The 21,204-nt window shown below is 45.1% G+C and overlaps 1 protein-coding gene across 1 annotated transcript in view; it reads left to right on the plus strand.

Annotated features, from left to right (window-relative positions):
- LOC137533958 (glutathione S-transferase P 1-like) overlaps positions 1–21,204 on the plus strand; it is a 132,335-nt gene that overhangs the window by 42,098 nt on the left and 69,033 nt on the right. The window contains exons 2-3 of the mRNA XM_068255288.1: positions 13,017–13,052; positions 18,269–18,375. Coding sequence (XP_068111389.1) covers positions 13,017–13,052; positions 18,269–18,375 — 143 coding nt within the window. The remainder of the gene's footprint in view (positions 1–13,016; positions 13,053–18,268; positions 18,376–21,204) is intronic.

Below are 21,204 nucleotides of genomic sequence, written 5' to 3' on the forward strand. Positions count from 1 at the left end.
TTTATAGCAATACATGGCCGAAGTCATGGTAGTTGTCTGCTAAAATGAGCTCTCAGTTCCTGCCCACAGTAGTGGTACTTACAGTCTAGGTTCCAGGCTTGCATTGATGAAAGACAATTGCTTGGCAAATTGGTAGTCTTTTTGTCGCTTTCCCCCGCCACTGCCACTTCGTTCGGCAAGTTTTTTCTTCCGTAGCCATTTCACGTATGCATCACGCATATTGCGCCACCTTGTCTTGAACCTTTCTCCTGTAACGACATGAAAAATTGATTTCGATTATTTCTCTTGTAGGTACATCACAACTGGACAAACATATACATCGCTACATGTCACATTTCGTATTGGGAAGAGCACGGTGGCAGGCATCGTCGTGAGGACTTCGAGGATCCTTTGGACGCGACTGAGGGCCAGATACATGCCTGTGCCGGACACCACGAAATGGGAGGAGATCGCCCAGGGCTTCTGGACCGAGTGCAAGTTTCCTAATTGTGTTGGCGCACTGGATGGGAAACACATCCGGATTCAGAAACCCGTGGGGAGTGGCAGCCATTATTTCAACTATAAAAAATACTTCAGCATTGTTCTAATGGCAGTGGCAGATGCGGACTACAAGTTTGTGTACGTGGACGTGGGGTCGTACGGTAGTTCCAATGACTCTGGAATTTTCCAGCGTACGACCCTTTGCCGGCTGATGGAGGAAGGCAGACTGCGTCTCCCCCGTGACAGACCCTGGCCTGGGACAAGGGCACCGGCCTACCCCTATGTGTTTGTGGGGGACGAGGCCTTCGCCCTGTCCGACCATGTAATGCGTCCGTACCCAGACAGGGGACTTGATGCCAGCCAGCTACACTTCAATGCTCGGTTGAGCCGTGCAAGGAGAATGGTGGAGTGCACATTTGGGATCCTGGTGTCAAAGTGGAGGGTGTTCCACACGCCCATGCTGCTGAAACCGGGCAACGCAGTTGTCGTGGTGAAGGCAGCATGCATCCTCCACAACTTTGTGCGGCAGGAGGAAAGGGAGACTCCGGAACCCCCGAATGTGCTTCCACTAATGCCCCTGCGGAGGTATGCAACCAGGCCAAGGGTAGTGTCACTGCGGAACAGGGACCAACTGAGACTTTATTTTACCACACTACCAGGACGAGGGTGAATGTTTGGTTTTTAATATGTTTTGTTGAAATGTGTTTATTTTGGAGTTTCAAGTTTTTGAGTGATTTTAATTGTCTTAATTTTTTACAATAAATTGATGTTTAATAATTGGTCATTGTGTATGTTTTATGTGCACAGGTGGGGTACATCGCAGGTGGGAGGGAGACATCACAGGTGGGTGGGATACATCAAAGGTGGGTGGGATACATCACAGGTGGGGTACAGGTGGGTGGGATACATCACAGGTGGGGTACAGGTGGGTGGGATACAGCACAGGTGGGGTACAGGCGGGTGGGATACATCACAGGTGGGTGGGATACATCACATGTGGGTGGGATACATCACAGGTGGGGTACAGGTGGGTGGGATACATCACAGGTGGGGTACAGGTGGGTGGGAGACATCACAGGTGGGTGGGAGACATCACAGGTGGGTGGGAGACATCACAGGTGGGTGGGAGACATCACAGGTGGGTGGGATACATCACAGGTGGGTGGGATACATCACAGGTGGGGTACAGGTGGGTGGGAGACATCACAGGTGGGTGGGATACATCACAGGTGGGTGGGATACATCACAGGTGGGGTACAGGTGGGTGGGATACATCACAGGTGGGGTACAGGTGGGTGGGAGACATCACAGGTGGGTGGGAGACATCACAGGTGGGTGGGAGACATCACAGGTGGGTGGGAGACATCACAGGTGGGTGGGAGACATCACAGGTGGGGTACAGGTGGGTGGGAGACAGCACAGGTGGGGTACAGGTGGGTGGGAGACAGCACAGGTGGGGTACAGGTGGGTGGGAGACATCACAGGTGGGTGGGAGACATCACAGGTGGGTGGGAGACATCACAGGTGGGTGGGATACATCACAGGTGGGGTACAGGTGGGTGGGATACATCACAGGTGGGGTACAGGTGGGTGGGATACAGCACAGGTGGGGTACAGGTGGGTGGGATACATCACAGGTGGGTGGGATACATCACAGGTGGGGTACAGGTGGGTGGGATACAGCACAGGTGGGGTACAGGTGGGTGGGATACATCACAGGTGGGGTACAGGTGGGTGGGATACATCACAGGTGGGTGGGATACATCACAGGTGGGGTACAGGTGGGTGGGGAACAGGTGGGTGGGCCACGGGTGGGTGGGCAACACGTGGGTGACACAAATCCATAGCAAAAGTGGAATACATCACAAGCTAAACCACAAGCCCCCCCAAAAACTTCTAGTCAACATACCCTCTGTGCCTTGCTGTCTCTTGCTCAAGTGCTCAAAGTCCTCCACATACAGCTTGGCAATTTTTTTCCACAGGCCTCTGCATTTTTTGATGTTGCTGTGGTCCGCATCCCCCTTGTCCCACAGGGCTGGTACCTGCTGCACCTGTAGGATGAGGTCTTCTGATGTGTAGGGCCTCACCCCCTCGTTATCAGACATATCGTCAGACATGTTGCTGCCAAACAGCTCCAGCATGAAGTCACTGCTGCTCCACTCTGTGAACGCTGGTGCCATGTGGTCCCCATCCAAAATGGCCACCATACCATAGAGTCAGCATAGGAAGTGTGGTATAACATCCGGTTTTTATAGCCAGTGTGTTGTGCGCTCTCCGGTTCTCATTGGTTTCCATTGGCCGGATGCAACATTCCGGCTCAGGTCCGGATACGTCAGCCGGACCAGCCGGACCAAAAAATAGCGCATGTTGGAACGGACGCCGGAGTCCGGATCCGGTCCGGCTCCGGTCCGGACGAAACGGACGCATGTGAACGGTCGCATAGACTTTCATTGCTATGCCGTGCGTCCGTTTCGTCCGGTCCGCATGCGGTCCGGCTCCGGCACGGCTCCGGCACGGCGATTCCGGATAGCAACCGCTAATGTGAACCGGGCCTTTGACAGTTTGTGAAGGGTATGAATAATTTTGGACTGGACACTTTTTTTTTTTTTTTTTTTTTGTTTTGTTTTTTGTTTTGTTTTTTTTTCCACAATAATGCCTCTTGTACATCGTCTTATCTTTTGGGAGACTCCTATGTCACTTCCTGTCAAAAAATTACTTGCTGGTTGAATAAAAGTAACTAAGTCAAAATTTTCTGGGTGCATGAATTATTGTCAGCCCTCTATCTGAGAGGGTTATGGATGTTTCCTTTTAAACCATACCAGTTGCTTGTCAGTCCTGCTGATCTCTTTGGCTGCAGTAGTGACTGAATCACACAGCTGAAACAAGCATGCAGCTAATCCAGTGTGACTTCAGTCAGAGCATATGATCTGCATGTTTGTTGAGGGGCTGTGGCTAAAAGTATTAGACACAGAAACAGCGGGAGATTTAGGCAACTGGTATTTTAAAAGGAAAAATCCATATGCTTCTCAGTTTAGGTTCCCATTAAGGACAGGCATGGTGAATGTCTCCTTGACTTTTATAGTTTTATGATATGATAAGCTGTTTGTGTATCTACGACGTGGGGACAAAGACTGTGGATTGGGTCTGTTTGGTTTTTTGTTTTTGTTTTGGGTTTATTGCGTTTCTCAGGAAGCAAAATCACATTCCCCAGTGAAGAGGCCTTGGCCTGAAAGAGGAACACTGGTTTCTAAAAACCAGGTTCAGGAGTTCAAGGGGCGATCCAAATCATATTTTTGTGCGCAATTTTCATGTGATTGCAAGGAGGCTGTATGTAAAGACTGTGACAACTCTAACCCCCCCCCCCACCCCCCCAACTCGTTGCAGTGGGGCTAGGCATTCCCACAATGCCTTGAACTCAGCAACTTGCTCTTTTTGGCTTTGTGGGGTTCGCCACAGCGAGAAAGACCACCCAATTCTACGTTGACTACAGGAGACTGAGTGACTCCTGACCGCAGCATCTCCCCAATCTCTCTCTTAATCTCGGCCTGCATCTCAGGAGAGGTGCGATAGGGGAATTGCCTTATGGGCTTGGAGTTACCGTATCTGTATTACTTCCTGTTTAGTGACTGGCATCATGGAGGGGAAGAAACAAAGACATCCCTGCTGCGGTGGAGCAGCAGCAGCCTATGGATGGATAGAGCCGGCATCCAGCAAGGCTAAAGGTTTTCCTTTTAAAATAATACAAGTTGCCTGACTTAATTGTTGATCCTGTGTCTCTAATACTTTTAGCTACAGCCCCTCAACAAGCATGCAGATCAGGTGCTATGACTGAAGTCAGACTGGATTAGCTGCATGCTTGTTTCAGGTGTGTGATTCTTCCACTACTGCAGTCAAAGAGATCATCAGAACTGCCAGGCAACTGGTATTGTTTAAAAGGAAACATCCATATCCCTCTCAGTTAAGGTTCCCTTTTAAGCACACACTGGGTTTGGTTCTCATAGGCTTTTAGACGTTTGATATGAACATCCTGTGGTCCATTACCAAGAAACTTTTATCTTACATGGCCTTACACTCGAGGGGCATTTGTGTCTCTGTGTTAGGATGTGCTGGTCCTTGGGGCTGCTGTCAATAGGCAGTGAGACTTGTATGTTGACAGCCTCCCCTGACAAGGGTTAATCACTGAGTGGTGGTGGACATAGGGGAATTCCGCTGGTATCCCTGGACCTTTTCGCAGACCCTGCAAAATTTCGGCACATCACCTTTCAATTTAGGCCAATAAAAATGTTTCTTTACACTTTTCCAGATTTTATGTATATTGAAGTGTGCAGCCAGTGGGTTATCATGTGCAGTCTTAAGCACATGCCCTCTGAACTCACTGGTAGAGTTGGGCTGAACGGTTCGCCGGCGAATGGTTCCAGGCGAACTTTGGGTGGAACTTTCCCGGAAGTTTGGTTCACCTCTCAATGCTCCATTAGGGTCAACTTTAACCCTCTACATCACAGTCAGCAGGCACATTTTAGCCAATCAGTCTACACTCAGTCCTGGAGCCACTCCCCCCTGTATATAAGGCAGGCTTCGCCGGCCATTACACTCACTCGTGTGCCTGCTATAGTGAGAGTAGGGTGAGGTGCTGCAGACTATTTCTCCTAGGGAAAGATTAGTTAGGCTCTTGGCTTGTTAGCTTGCTCCTGGCTGATTCTTATTGCTATAATAGCACCCCCACAACAGCTCTTTTGAGATAATCCTGTTATTGTGTAATACCCATTATTACTGCACTTGTGTTGCGGTGACAGCTTTTGTAATTCATACTGTGTGATCACATCAAAGTCCAGCCTTTTGCAATTTGAATAAGGCCGTGCCCCCTTGGACAGCAAGCTCATGGTGACCCAGAACTCATTGGAGTGTGTAAGGGACTACAATGGTCCTTTTAGGACCATTGTAGTCCCTTACACACTCCAATGAGTTCTGGGTCACCATGAGCTTGCTGGTTAGTCTGTGCCTCTCGGATTCACAAGCCCTACTCCATAGAGCCAAATTAATCCATGCCATGCACTGATGAGGATCAAACAATCCGAAACAGTCTGTATGCATGTTGGATTATTATGGCTCTGTACAAATTAACAAGCTGACACATCATTGCATTCCAGCGGTTCTGGAGGTGTTTAGCTTCTAAGGGTACAATGGTTAATTTGCATATATTCAGCAGTGTTGCTCTGGGAGACATCTCAAGCTCACTCCAACCTGAATTATCGCAAATTCTTTCTGTTTTAGGAAAGCAAACTTTTGTTTTTTGTCCCCCTTGGACAGGGAGAGATTTTGGCCCATTTCATGTTTTGCCCGCTCTCTCCATGCCCGTAGGTCACATCAAGAACCCGAATGCATATTCATAATCAATGTAATTGTGTGAATCTGCTAATACCAAACACGAGGACCAGATATGACTCGTAACACAGTTTTTTACTTCTCCCCTTTGTAGCCTGGGTTCGGAAGCATCTAGCTTGTCCAAACTCTCTCAGCACAGGCACCAAGTTGAACCTCGGAACTTGTGCACTTTTCAGTGGCCTGGGAACTTTCTATGCCATGAATTAAGAAGAAAATGTGAAGGAAATATGGATATTGGGGATTCCTGGGTCACAGTAGGTCAGCTACTTCCAGGGAGAGTTGACAAACTCATCTGGAAGCCTTTGAATCTTGGACAGCTGAGATAAGTGTCAGATTCCCTGCTGAGGTCTGGGCCGATCAGTCTGGGCAAGACTGCGGTTTGAGGTTTTGTCAATGTAATCTGTGATGGATGAGCTATATAACTACCCAAAAATGATAGGTGACTTCACACAAAACTGCCAGTGCTTGCTAGCAGAGCCAGGAAGGAGAGGAAAAAAAAAAAAGAAAAACAGTGGATTTAAAGAGAACCCGAGGTGGGTTTGAAGAATATTATCTGCATACAGAGGCTGGATCTGCCTATACAGCCCAGCCTCTGTTGCTATCCCAAACCCCCCTAAGGTCCCCCTGCACTCTGCAATACCTCATAAATCACAGCCACGCTGCTGACAAACAGCTTGTCAGAGCTGGCTGTGTTTATCTCTATAGTGTCAGTCTGCTGCTCTCCTTGCCTCCTGCAGAACTCCAGTCCCCGCCTGCATCCCTTTCCTCCCTGCTGATTGGAGGGAAGGGACGGGGGCAGGGACCGGAGCTATGCAGGAGGCGGGGGAGCAGCTGAGACTGACACTACAGATGTAAACACAGCCTCACAGCACAGCTGTGATTTATGAGGGATTGCAGAGTGCAGGGGGGCCTTAGTGGGGTTTGGGATAGCAACAGAGGCTGGGCTGTATAGGCAGATCCAGCCTCTGTATGCAGATAACATTCTTTAAAAACACCTTGGGTTCTCTTTAAATAAAAAATGTCATTTTGGTTGCTTGCAATGAAACTTGCGTTTGTGACTCCATGATGCATTCGATATGTCATATCTACGGCGTCAAAGGTAGGTATATGCAGTAATGGGTATTACAATGTGCACCTGTCACACACACACAGGTAGTCACTGAATGTGCTGGGCCTGGCAGTGGCACACACACACAGTATGAATTATCAATGCTGTCTATGCAACACAAGTAAAATTAAAAACAATGGTGCATGAGCCAGCCTGGGGCCCCGGGAACTCTCACTGCCCGGGGCCCCAGAACCAGCATCTAACACCATATGTGAGTGCAGCCAAACCCTTGGAGCTGCCACCCCCAAGGCCTGTCTCCTACTGCTCTAAAACTTACCAAACACACAATTGGAGAAACTCACTCCCAAACAGTTCTCTGCTGCTTTATAAAGCCTGCAGGCTGCTTATAAGCCAATGAGAAATGCACACATATAATACACCTAGCTTGCAGTGATTAATCAAGCAGAAGCTGAGCAAGTCAGCCAGTCAGTTGGAGAGGGCTTCAGATTAGATGCTGGTTCTGGGGCCCCGGGCAGTGAGAGTTCCCGGGGCCCCAGGCTGGCTCATGCACCATTGTTTTTAATTTTATTGTAGTATCCCATGCAGTTTAGTTAGGAGGGGGGCAGATGAGAGGGAATATCCTGCACGCTGGTGCCCCCTGCTGGTCAGTGGTCATATAGCCATTGTCTATATGCAACTGAAGCCCTCTCCAACTGACTGGCTGACTTGCTCAGCTTCTGCTTGATTAATCACTGCAAGCTAGGTGTATTATATGTGTGCATTTCTCATTGGCTTATAAGCAGCCTGCAGGCTTTATAAAGCAGCAGAGAACTGTTTGGGAGTGAGTTTCTCCAATTGTGTGTTATGCAACACAAGTGTCAGTGGAACACACAGAAAAATAATAGTTCACAAGATTAGCTCTCAAAAGAGTTGTTGTGGGGTGCTATTTTAGGAATAAGAATCAGCAAGGAGTAAGCTAACAAGCCTACAAGAGCCTAACTAAGCTTTCCCTGTGAGAGAGTCTTAAGCAGCAGCAGCTGTCCCTTCTCTATTTACTGCAGGCACACGAGTGAGTTAAATGGCCGGCGATGCCTGCCTTTTATAAGGTGGGGGGGTGAGTGGCTCCAGGAGGGAGTGTAGCCTGATTGGCTACAATGTGCCTGCTGACTGTGATGTAGAGGGTCAAAGTTGACCCTCTACAAGAAGGCCCTCAAAACTCACCTTTTTACTCTTGCCTACCACCCCTCACAATTGCTCTAAACCCACAGCCGAACTCTGGTCCCCTACCTCTCGTGTCCCTACCTCTCCCTCTAGATTGTAAGCCTTTGGGCAGGGTCCTCCTCCTTTTGTGTCCTACCTGATCATGCACCTCTATTACTGTGCACCCATGCTATGCATTTGAGTGAACCTAACTTGCCTAACTCCACGCTCCCATCCAGTAACTGACTAAGCATTACCTGGTACTCATACTGTGCTGTGTGATCTGGTTTTCTTGTATTCCTGTATTGTCATATTGCTGTATGTCACCCCTAAATATTGTCTGTAACCTAAATTAATGTCCAGCGCTGCGTAATATGTTGGCGCTTTATAAATACAACCAATAAATAAATAATAATAAATAAATTATGGGGGCGAACCCGAACTTCCGGGAAAGTTTGCGGTTCTCCGCGATCGCGAACCCCTGGAAGTTCGCCGGGAACCGTTCGCCAGCGAACCGTTCAAGCCATCTCTATACAGCAATACAATAAAATTTTGTTTGGAAATGTGTTAAATAGGCAAAACGCTGGGTTTACAACTGTTAAAGCACTTGCTCAGACCAACAATATCACTGGAGATGCCCTCAGTACCACAGAGTCGCACACAAGGACGAGATCCTCAAGATGGCTGCCGCCTTATACACAGGAGGGCAGGGCAGAGTCTCCCCCCTCCTCTGGTTGCTAGGGCTTCAATTGGGGGCCCTCTGATTGGCCCAATGACATCATACAACATAATTTCCCTGGTTACCGCGATCACGAGCAACTCGTGGCTGCACAAAAGCATATCCAGAATAGTCCTCAAATCATGACACCATGTGGCATATAAAAAAAAAAAAAAAAAATATATATATATATATATATATATATATATATATATATATATATATATATATATATATATATATATATATATATGTAATGCTGGTGGCAATGTCTCAAGGCAGACACTCCAACGGACACTGCACACTGCTGGGTTCAATGGATGCAGACCAAGGAGGATGCCACTTCTCCAGATAAGGCGCAAAAATGCTTGCTTGGCCTTTGACAATGCTCATCTGGACAAAGAAGAAGACTTCTGGTCTTCTGTGTTATGGTCAGATGAAACAAAAGTTGAATTGTTTGGTCACAAAAATGTTTTCTTCATTTGGCATAAAAAAAAAAAAGCCTTCAACCCAAAGAACACCATCCCCACTGTCAAACATGGTGGCAACCTAATGCTTTGCGGGTGTTTTTCAGTCAATGGACAAAAGAACCTAATCACAGTAAATGGCACTATGAAAAAAGAGCAATACATGAGGATTCTCAACGTCAACATCAGGCAATCTGCAGAGAAACTTGGCCTTGGGCACCAGTGGACATTTTAGCAGGACCATGACCCAAAACACACAGCAAAAGTGGTGAAGAAATGGTTAGCAGACAATAACATTAACGTTTTGGTGTGGCCCAGCCAGAGTCCTGTCTTGAATCCAACTGAGAATGTGGAGGGAGCTAAAGATCAGGTGAAAGTTTTGGAATTCATTGCTAAAGAAGGATGGGCAAAAAAATACCTGTGGAGATGTGCAAAAAGCTGGTCTGCAATTTTAGGAAGGATTTGATTGCTGTAATGGCCAATAAAGGCTTTTTCTATTGATTATTGAGAAGGGTATGAATAACTTTGCACTGGTCACTTTTTGCTCAAATGTAAATAAAAGCAGAGAATTTTTTTTTCCTTCCCCCCCCCCCCCCCCCCCACAATAATGCCTCATGTACGCTGTCTTATCTTTTGGGAGACAACTATGTAATTTCCCGTCAAAAAATTACTTGCTAGTTCAATAGAAGTAACTTTTTTAAAGGTTACCTCGAGGTGAAAATAAAACAAATGAAATAAACCATTGTATCTATCTTCTTTGTCCTAGAAATGACTATTTAAGATATTCCACAATGTTTTGTTTTATGTTTAAATCTACTTTTCAAGATACATACATACATACATACATACATACATACATACATACATACATACATACATACATACACCTAAATTATTATTAGGAACACCTGTTCAATTTCACATTAATGCAATTATCTAATCAACCGATCAAATGAGTTGCTTCAATGCATTTAGGGGTGTGGTCCTGGTTAAGACAATCTCCTGAACTCCAAACTGAATGTCAGAATGGGAAAGAAAGGCGATTTAAGCAATTTTGAGCGTGGCATGGTTGTTGGTGCCAGACAGGCCGGTCTGAGTATTTCACAATCTGCTCAATTAATGGGATTTTCACACACAACCATTTCTAGGGTTTACAAAGAATGTCGTGAAAAGGGAAAAACATCCAGTATGCGGCAGTCCTGTGGGCATCAATGTCTTGTTGATGCTAGAGGTCAGAGAAGAATGGGCCGACTGATTCAAGCTGATAGGAGGCAGCCTCTCCTTCAACATCTTCAAGAAGGCCCTCAAAATGTCCAGTGCTGCGTAATATCTTGGCGCTTTAGAAATGCAATAAATAAATAGAGCAATGTTGACTGAAATAACCACTTGTTACAACCGAGGTAAGCAGCAAAGCATTTGTGAAGCCACAACATGGACAACCTTGAGGCGGATGGGCTACAACAGCAGAAGACCCCACCAGGTACTACTCATCTCCACTACAAATAGGAAAAAGAGGCTACAATTTGCACAAGCTCACCAAAATTGGACAGTTGAAGACTGGAAAAATGTTGTCTGGTCTGAGTCTCGATAGTCAGAATTTGGCGTAAACAGAATGAGAACATGGATCCATCATGCCTTGTTACCACTGTGCAGGCTGGTGGTGGTGGTGTAATGGTGTGGGGGATGTTTTCTTGGCACACTTTAGGCCCCTTAGTGCAAATTGGGCATCGTTTAAATGCCACGGGCTACCTGAGAATTGTTTGTGACCATGTCGATCCCTTCATGACCACCATGTACCCATCCTCTGATGGCTACTTCCAGCAGGATAATCCACCATGTCACAAAGCTCGAATAATTTCAAATTGGTTTCTTGAACATGACAATGAGTTCACTGCACTAAAATGGCCCCCACAGTCACCAAATCTCAACCCAATAGAGCATCTTTAGGATGTGATGGAACAGGAGCTTCGTGCCCTGGATGTACATCCCTCAAATCTACATCAACTGCAAGATGCTATCCTATCAATATGGGCCAGCATTTATAAAGAATGCTTTCAGCACCTTGTTAAATCAATGCCACGCAGAATTAAGGCAGTTCTGAAGGGGAAAGGTAGTCAAACACCGTATTAATATGTTCCTAATATTCCTTTAGGTGTGTGTGTGTATATAAAATATGTGTGTATTTGTATCTCTATCTATATATTATACTTGGGTGTTTTACCTTTTTTTCTGGCCTCTGCTACGGTGGATGCAAAAACAAAATTTTGAAAATAAAAACCCTTTTTGTGTGTAAACCTGCACCATCATGTGCAGAGCCAAGTCTGCATCTCTTGTCAGTGTCACCAGGGCTGAAACACAGTTAAAAAAAAATTTATGAAAAATGTATATCCATGACATCCAGACCTATTAGCGCTCAATCTCGCGTGGCCGCATGATTGCGTAACTAGTTAGCATGAAGCAGTTCACAAATCACAAGTAGCCAAAAAATGGGTGAAAACTGAGCCTGTCTGCTGCTTGGTGGCCTCTGCTAGATGCCCATGCTGGTCCTTTCAGTTGAGTGCACATGCAGCAACAGACACCTAAGGGCCTTACAGACCTGTTGGCGCTCAATCTTGGTAAACACGGCCGTTTGATCTGTCAGTGTGAAGTGGGCATAATTCTTACACTACCTGATTGACTTTTACACGCTCCAAACATTTTTAAAGCCGGACTTTATTCCACAAATGTAGGAATGTAATGTAATTTTTGCCCTTTAGCGAATTAACACGACTCTGCGTCAACTACGTAATTTTTGGTGGGACTTTTGCCATGGATTCCCCTCCGGCATGCCACGGTCTAGGTGTTAGGCCCCTTGAAACAACTTTTCCATCACTTTTGTGGCCAGAAACAGTCCCTGTAGGTTTTAGAAGTTGCCTGTATATTGAAGTCTATGGTAGTTTGCATGTTTGCAAACTTTTTGTAAATTCATGTTAGAGGTTCGCTAGCTGAAAATTTGATGTTCGAGCCATCTCTAGCTGCCTAGCAGAGGATCCAGGCGGCATGGAAAAACAGCGAGGGACTGATCAGCCTGAATTAGTTTCTTTGATAGTTGTTGGTGGTTTTTGTTTTTATTTTATTTATTTTTTTTATTTATTTATTATTATTTTTTTTTAAGGACATCGAATTTGAGACCGTTGTACAACCCTACTTACCTGGGGCTTCTTCCCACGCTGTAGTTCCGTCGTCCTCCAGGGTTCTGCTGTCAGCCTTATAAGGATCAGCAACCCAGCGTCTTCTGGGCATGCACAAGAGTGTGGCACTAACCTTGTGAGTATTGCCAGGAGTGTTATGCGCAGTACTAATGTGCAAGTGCAAAATGCTCCTGGCAACAAGATTATGATGCGTGTGGTGCACATGCCAGAAGAGCATGTGCAGAAGACCCCAATCCTTATGTGGCTGCTAACCTTGGAAAAGGACAGGACTGCAGCATGGGACCAGAGAGAATTCTAGTAGCTGGAAGAATCGCCATAAGCAAAGCTTTACACAACTGGCTTACATCGGGTGTCCTTTTAAGAATGTCTATATTGGGATGAAAGGAGCATTGCAGTGTTGTAAACCAGTATAGTATATGTTACAGATTCATAGTTTTATGTTATGTTAAACACTTATCCAGTAAGTCTGTAACCAGCTATGATGTGGCTTGTGTTCATTGCATGACAGTCTCACTTTTTTTTCTTTCCAGTGCCAGAGTACACTATTGTGTATTTCAATGTCAGAGGTAAGTGAACTTGGGTGCCAATGGATCTTGTCTGGTAACAGCGTGAGCAGATCTGGGGATGGGGGGAGGGGAGAGATACCTGGAACATGGGAGATAGATTTGTAACATGAGGGCGGTAGGGTTGCTTGATTTAGGCCAGGGTTTACTTGAGAACATTGCAGTATTCCCTCTTTTTTCCTCTGGTGAGACTGGCCTTAGTTGGAGAGGTGGAAAAGTACCGTATTTTTTTGGACTATAAGATGCTCTGGACTATAAGACGCACCTAGCTTTAGAGAGGAAAAACGCTAAAACTGGTGCAGCTGTGGTCCATTGGCATCTGTTAGATGTTCTCCTCCTCCCCCCTATATCCCCCCCCCCATTATTGTGTCCTCATGCCCCCCCCCCCCCCCCCCCCCTTGGTGTTCTGCTCATGTCTCTCCCTTGTGTTGTCCTAGTCCCCTCTTCTATTGTTCTCCTCCTTTCCCTATCTGTATCCCCGGTGTCCTCCAGTATGGAGAAAAGACCTATGATGGGTGTCAACATCCCTCAAGAAAATGTACTGGAAGCAGCAGGAAGTGGGCTAATCGGATAATATATTTTTTTTTTGTGTTCTCTAACTTCGCACAGTTGTGGGTGGAGCCTAACAGTCAATCAAAATTCACCTATTGATTTTCAAGGGGAATATTTAAATTTCTACCATTCTTACACTGTTAATGACAGAGGCCTCAAACCTTCTACAGTTGGTCATTGGGTGACTGGGGTTCTAATTCAGAAAAGTGGGTGGAAACAAAAACAGCCATTAACATTTGCTTGACAAACTGCTTCTATTCTCACATTGATGCTAAGTACACCAAAGCTCACAAACTTGGACCCAATAACAACAAATACATACATACCCAAGCAACGTCGGGGGTGTGTGTGTGTGTGTGTGTGTGTGTGTGTGTGTGTGTGTGTGTGTGTGTGTTGTGATCATTCAAATGCCTTGGCTGATTTCAATAAAACTTGGTATACATATAGTGCCAACATTATTCAGTGCTGTACAGAGTATATTGTCCTCTCGCTTATCTGTCCCTCACAAGGGCTCACAATCTAGTCCATAGACATAGGTCTATGTATGTATCGTTTCTATGGGAACAAGTTAAAAAAAAAAAAGTCAAATTGGACTTGCAGTTTTTTGAGAAAATCTATTTTAAAAAAATTCAAAGGAAAAAAAATGGATTTAAACCACTTGAGGACCACAGTCTTTCTACTCCTTAAGGACCAGAGCCTTTTTCTCCATTCAGACCACTGCAGCTTTCACGATTTATTGCTCGGTCATACAACCTACCACCTAAATGAATTTTACCTCCTTTTCTTGTCACTAATACAGCTTTCTTTTGGTGCTATTTGATTGCTGCTGCGAGTTTTATTTTTTATTATATTCATCAAAAAAAGACATGAATTTTGTTAAAAAAATTTTTTATTTTTTTTTTACTTTCTGCGCTGACATTTTTCAAATAAAGTAAAATTTCTGTATACATTTTTGTCCAAATTTATTGTGCTACATGTCTTTGATAAAAAAAATCCATTCAGTGTATATTTATTGGTTTGGGAAAAAGTTATAGCGTTTACAAACTATGGTGCCAAAAGTGAATTTTCCCATTTTGAAGCATCTCTGAATTTTCTGACCACCTGTCATGTTTTCATGAGGTGCTAAAATTCCAGGATAGTATAAATAACCCCCAAATGACCCCATTTTGGAAAGAAGACATCCCAAAGTATTCACTGAGAGGCATGGTGAGTTCATAGATTTTATTTTTTGTCACAAGTAAGCAGAAATTGATTTTAATTGTTTTTTTTTTCACAAAGTGTCATTTTCAGCTAACTTGTGACAAAAAATAAAATCTTCTATGAACTCACCATACTCCTAACGGAATACCTTTGGGTGTCTTCTTTCTAAAATGGGGTAATTTGTGGGGTTCCTATACTGCCTTGGCATTTTAGGGGCCCTAAACCGTGAGGAGTAGTCGTGAAACCAAATGTCGCAAAATGACCTGTGAAATCCTAAAGGTACTCATTGGACTTTGGGCCCCTTAGCGCACTTGGGGTGCAAAAAAGTGCCACACATGTGGTACCGCTGTACTCAGGAGAAGTAGTATAATGTGTTTTTTGTGGTGTTGTTTTACACATACCCATGCTGGGTGGGAGAAATATCTCTGTAAATGACAATTTTTTGGATTTTACACACAATTTTTCATTTACAGAGAGAGTTCTCCCACCCAGCATGGGTATGTGTAAAAATACACCACAAAAAACACATTATACTACTTATTCTGAGTACGGCGATACCACATGTGTGACACTTCTTTGCAACCTAGGTGCGCTAAGGGGCCTAAAGTCCTATTCACAGGTCATTTTGAGGCATTTGGATTCTAGACTACTCCTCACGGTTTAGTGCCCCTAAAATGGCAGGGCAGCATAGGAACCCCACAAGTGACCCCATTTTAGAAAGAAGACACCCCAAGGTATTCTGTTAGGAGTATGGTGAGTTCATAGAATTTTTTATATTTTTGTCACAAGTTAGCGGAAATTGATTTTAATTGTTTTTTTTTTTTCACAAAGTGTCATTTTCCGCTAACTTGTGACAAAAAATTAAATCTTCTATGAACTCACCATACTCCTAACGGAATACGTTTGGGTGTCTTCTTTCTAGAATGGGGTCATTTGTGGGGTTCCTATACTGCCCTGCCATTTAGGGGCACTAAACCGTGAGGAGTAGTCTAGAATCCAAATGCCTCAAAATGACCTGTGAATAGGACTTTAGGCCTTTTGTCACAAGTTAGCGGAAATTCACACTTTGTGGGGAAAAAACTATAAAAATCAATTTCCGTTAACTTGTGACAAAAAAATAAATCTTCTATGACCTCGTCATACATCTAACAAAATACCTTGGGGTGTCTTTTTTTCTAAAAAGGGGTCACTTGTGGGGTTCCTATACTGCCCTGGCATTTTACGGGCCCAAAATCGTGAGTAGTCTGGAAACCAAATGTCTCAAAATGACTGTTCAGGGGTATAAGCATCTGCAAATTTTGATGACAGGTGGTCTATGAGGGGGCAAATTTTGTGGAACCGGTCATAAGCAGGGTGGCCTTTTAGATGACCGGTTGTATTGGGCCTGATCTGATGGATAGGAGTGCTAGGGGGGTGACAGGAGGTGATTGATGGGTGTCTCAGGGGGTGGTTAGAGGGGAAAATGGATGCAATCAATGCACTGGGGAGGTGATCGGAAGGGGGTTTGAGGGGGATCTGAGGGTTTGGCCGAGTGATCAGGAGCCCACACGGGGCAAATTAGGGCCTGATCTAATGGGTAGGTGTGCTAGGGGGTGACAGGTGGTGACAGGAGGTGATTGATGGGTGTCTCAAGGTGTGATTAGTGGGGGGAATAGATGCAAGCAATGCACTGGTGAGGTGATCAAGGCTGGGGTCTGAGGGCGTTCTGAGGGTGTGGGCGGGTGATTGGGTGCCCTAGGGGCAGATAGGGGTCTAATCTGATGGGTAGCAGTGACAGGTGGTGACAGGGGGTGATTGATGGGTAATTAGTGGGTGTTTAGAGGAGAGAACAGAGGTAAAGAATGCACTTGGGAGGTGATCTGACAGCGGGTCTGCAGGCGATCTGATGGTGTGGGTGGGTGATCAGATTGCCCGCAAGGGGAAGGTTAGGGGCTGATTGGTGGCAGTGACAGGGGGTGATTGATGGGTGGCAGTGACGGGGTGATTGATGGGTGATTGACAGGTAATCAGTGGGTTATTACAGGGAAGAACAGATGTAAATAATGCACTGGCGAATTGATAAGGGGGGGGGGGGGGGGTCTGAGGGCAATCTGAGCATGTGGGCGGGTGATTGGGTGCCTGCAAGGGGCAGATTAGGGTCTAATCTGATGGGTAACAGTGACAGGGGGTGATTGATGGGTGATGGACGGGTGATTGACAGGTGATCAGGGGGGATAGATGCATACAGTACACCGGGGGGGGGGGGGTCTGGGGAGAATCTGAGGGGTGGGGGGGGGGTGATCAGGAGTCCCTAGGGGCAGTTTAGGGAATAAAAAAAATAGTGTTGACAGAGACAGGGAGTGGGTGATTAGGGGGGTGATTGGGTGCAAACAGTGGTCTGGGGGGTGGGCAGGGGGGGGGGGGGGTCTGAGGGGTGCTGTGGGCGATCAGAGGGCAGGGGGGGGGGGAGATCAGTGTGCTTGGGTGCAGACTAGGGTGGCTGCAGCCTGCCCTGGTGGTCCCTCGGACACTGGGACCACCAGGGCAGGAGGCAGCCTGTATAATACTTTGTATTCATTACAAAGTGTATTATACACTTTGTATGCAGCGATCGTGGGGTTAACAACCCGCGGGCGCGTTTCCGAACGGCCGGCGGGTTGTCGTCGCGGGTGGGCGGAGCAGTGATGCAATTGCTCCCCCGGCATGCCGAAAGGACGCAATGGCCATGGGCGTATTGCGGTCCTTTCAGCGTCCACTTTGCCGCCGCCCATCGGCTGTGGGCGGTCGGCAAGTGGTTAAACTTGTACAAGGGACAGAGATGGCATAATGTTCCGACTTAAGAACAGATTCAGGTTAAGGTTACAGTCCCTATCTCGTTCGTTAACGTGTGTGTGTGTGTGTGTGTGTGTGTGTGTGTGTGTGTGTGTGTGTGTGTGTGTGTGTGTGTGTGTGTGTGTGTGTGTGTGTGTGTGTGTGTGTGTGTGTGCGCATTTCCTACACTCGCACCAATTAAAGTGGACCCAAATTAAAAATACAAGATTTCAGAAATGAAATCTATTTTTTTTAAATGATAATAAATAGCAGCCTTTTTTTAAGCTGCATGATGACAAATATAAAATATTTTACATTTATTAGAGGAAACCCTCCCTTCCTTTCATATTGCCGGTACAGAATCCGGCAGACTGGTGGAGTAGGTGATGTCTGGCAAAGGAGGAATTGCTAATGGCTGCCACCTGTATAACCCTAGTTATGAAAAGAGAAGGTTGAAAAGCATGCACTGAAATGTTCATAGGCTTGAAGTGTTTGTTTATTTATTTTTGTATGTTTCAGAGTGGTGCAACTAAATATTTTGAATTAAAACATTTTTGGTTTGGGGCCGCTTTAAATGTTGGTGTGTCAGCCTATTCTCAGGTCAGCTTATACTCGTATATAAAGTAAAACAAAAGTATTTTAGTTCAGCACAACTCAACTCCCTATTGCTCTCTCAGGTCGCTGTGAATCTATGCGTATGCTCCTGGCTGATCAGGGTTTGGAATGGAAGGAGGAAGTTGTGGCATTTGAAGACTGGCTGAAAGGAGACCTCAAAAAGGCAGCAGTAAGTGTAACCGGAAAAGAAAAAAAAAATTGATTTACAGCAAACCTGTGGGAAGAAAATGTTGAAACGTTAGATACTTGCCTAAGTAGTGGAAAGCATCTGGAATGTAATGAGCAGATGGCCACTCCCACTTAAAGGGAACCTGAGCTGAGAGGGATATGGAGGCTGCTATATTTATTACCATGTAAACAATGCCAGTTGTCTGGCAGCCCTGTTGATCTTCTGGCATAAGTAGTGTTAGAGTCAAAACAAGGTAACAAGCATATGGCTAATCCAGTAAAACCAATGTAGAGTCAGTGTACCTTATCTGCTGCATGCTTGTTCAGGGTCTATGGCTAAAAATATTAGAAGCAGAGGATCAACAGGACTGCCAGGCAACTGGTATGGTTTGAAAGTAAATACATATGGCAGCCTCCATATCCCTCTCACCTTGGGTTCCCTTTTAAGTGATAAGTAATCCTTTGTGATTGAGTAAAAGAGGCAGAAGCCTAAAACAGACCCCTTCTTCCCCTGGCCTTTAAATTTTATAGGACAAGGCACTCTCCCAATCGGCTGGTGTGGCCTAAACAGAAACTCCGACCAAGAATTGAACTTTATGCCAATCAGTAGCTGATACCCCCTTTTACATGAGAAATCTATTCCTTTTCACAAACAGGGGGAGCTGTATGACTGATATTGTGGTGAAACCCCTCCCACAAGAAACTCGTGAGTACGTACTCCTGGCAGATTCCTGTCTGTGAACCTTGCTGCATTGTGGGAAATAGCCATTTACAGCTGTTTCCAACTGCCAAAAAAGCATGCAGCAGCTATATCACCTGCCAACAGTAAAAATGTCACCATGTACTAAATGTTAGAATGTAAATCAGGGATTTAAAATATTTTACAATGGGCAAACACTGACTAAATCATTTATACATAATTATTGTAAAAATGAAGCATTTTTTTTTATTACATTATTTTCACTGGAGTTCCTCTTTAAAAGAGACACTGAAGGGGAAACAAAATATGATGAATTGGAAAATATTCTCATATTTTTATTTTCAGTTTATATACAGTGGCTTGCAAAAGTATTTGGTCCCCTTGAAGTTTTCCACATTTTGTCACATTACTGCCACAAACCTGAATCAATTTTATTGGAATTCCACGTGAAAGACCAATACAAAGTGGTGTACACGTGAGAAGTGGAACGAAAATCATACATGATTCCAAACATTTTTTACAAATAACTGCAAAGTGGGGTGTGCTTAATTATTCGGCCCCCTGAGTCAATACTTTGTAGAACCACCTTTTGCTGCAATTACAGCTGCCAGTCTTTTAGGGTATGTCTCTGCCAGCTTTGCACATCTAGAGACTTAAATCCTTGCCCATTCTTCTTTGCAAAACAGCTCCAGCTCAGTTAGATTAGACTGACAGCGTTTGTGAATAGCAGTTTTCAGATCTTGCCACACATTTTCGATTGGATTTAGATCTGGACTTTGACTGGAACTTTCTAACACATGTATATGTTTTGTTTTAAACCATTCCATTGTTTCCCTTGCTTTATGTTTAGGGTCGTTGTCCTGCTGGAAGGTGAACTTCCGCCCCAGTCTCAAGTCTTTTGCAGACTCCAAGAGGTTTTCTTCCAAGATTGCCCTGTATTTGGCTCCATCCATCTTCCCATCAACTCTGACCAGCTTCCCTGTCCCTGCTGAAGAGAAGCACCCCCAGAACATGATACTGCCACCACCATATTTGACAGTGGGGATGGTGTGTTCAGAGTGATGTGCAGGGTTAGTTTTCCGCCACACATAGCGTTTTGCATTTTGGCCAAGAACTTCAGTTTTGGTCTCATCTGACCAGAGCACCTTCTTCCACATGTTTGCTGTGTCCCCCACATGGCTTGTGGCAAACTGCAAAAAGGACTTCTTATGCTTTTCTGTTCACAAAATTGGCCTTTTATGGAAGAGTGGCAAGAAGAAAGCCATTGTTAAGTGCATGACTAATAGTTGTCCTATGGACAGATTGCCCCATCTGAGCTGTAGATCTTTGCAGTTCGTCCAGAGTCACCATGGGCCTCTTGACTGCATTTCTGGTCAGCGCTCTCCTTGTTCGGCCTGTGAGTTTAGGTGGACGGCCTTGTCTTGGTAGGTTTACAGTTGTGCCATACTCCTTCCGTTTCTGAATGATCGTTTGAACAGTGCTCCGTGGGATGTTCAAGGCTTTGGCAATCTTTTTGTAGCCTAAGCCTGCTTTAAATTTCTCAAGAAGTTTATCCTTGACCTGTCTGGTGTGTTCTTTGGACTTCATGGTGTTGTTGCTCCCAATATTATCTTAGACAACCTCTGAAGTTGTCACAAAGCAGCTGTATTTGTTTTGACATTAGATTACACACAGGTGCACTCTATTTAGCTATTAGCACTCATCAGGCAATGTCTATGGGCAACTGACTGCACTCAGACCAAAGAGGGCTGAATAATTGCGCACACTCCACTTTGCAGTTATTGATTTGTAAAAAAAATGTTTGGAATCATGTATGATTTTCGTTCCACTTCTCACATGTACACCACTTTGTATTGGTCTTTCGTGTGGAATTCCAATAAAATTGATTCATGTTTGTGGCAGGAATGTGACAAAATGTGGAAAACTTCAAGAGGGCCGAGTACTTTTGAAAGCCACTGTAGTTGAAAGTCGTGGATCTCAAATCTAACCCAAAAAAGTTTTACAAGTACATCAACTCTAAAAAAAGAAAGGTTGACTGTATAGGAATCCTAAAGGATGAGGGTGAGAACTCATTGGTGGATGACCAAGGTAAGGCAGAGTTATTAAATGCTTTCTTTGCTTCTGTCTTCA

The sequence above is a fragment of the Hyperolius riggenbachi genome, chromosome 10, assembly GCF_040937935.1.
Source record: "Hyperolius riggenbachi isolate aHypRig1 chromosome 10, aHypRig1.pri, whole genome shotgun sequence".
NCBI classification, from domain to species: Eukaryota; Metazoa; Chordata; class Amphibia; order Anura; family Hyperoliidae; genus Hyperolius; species Hyperolius riggenbachi.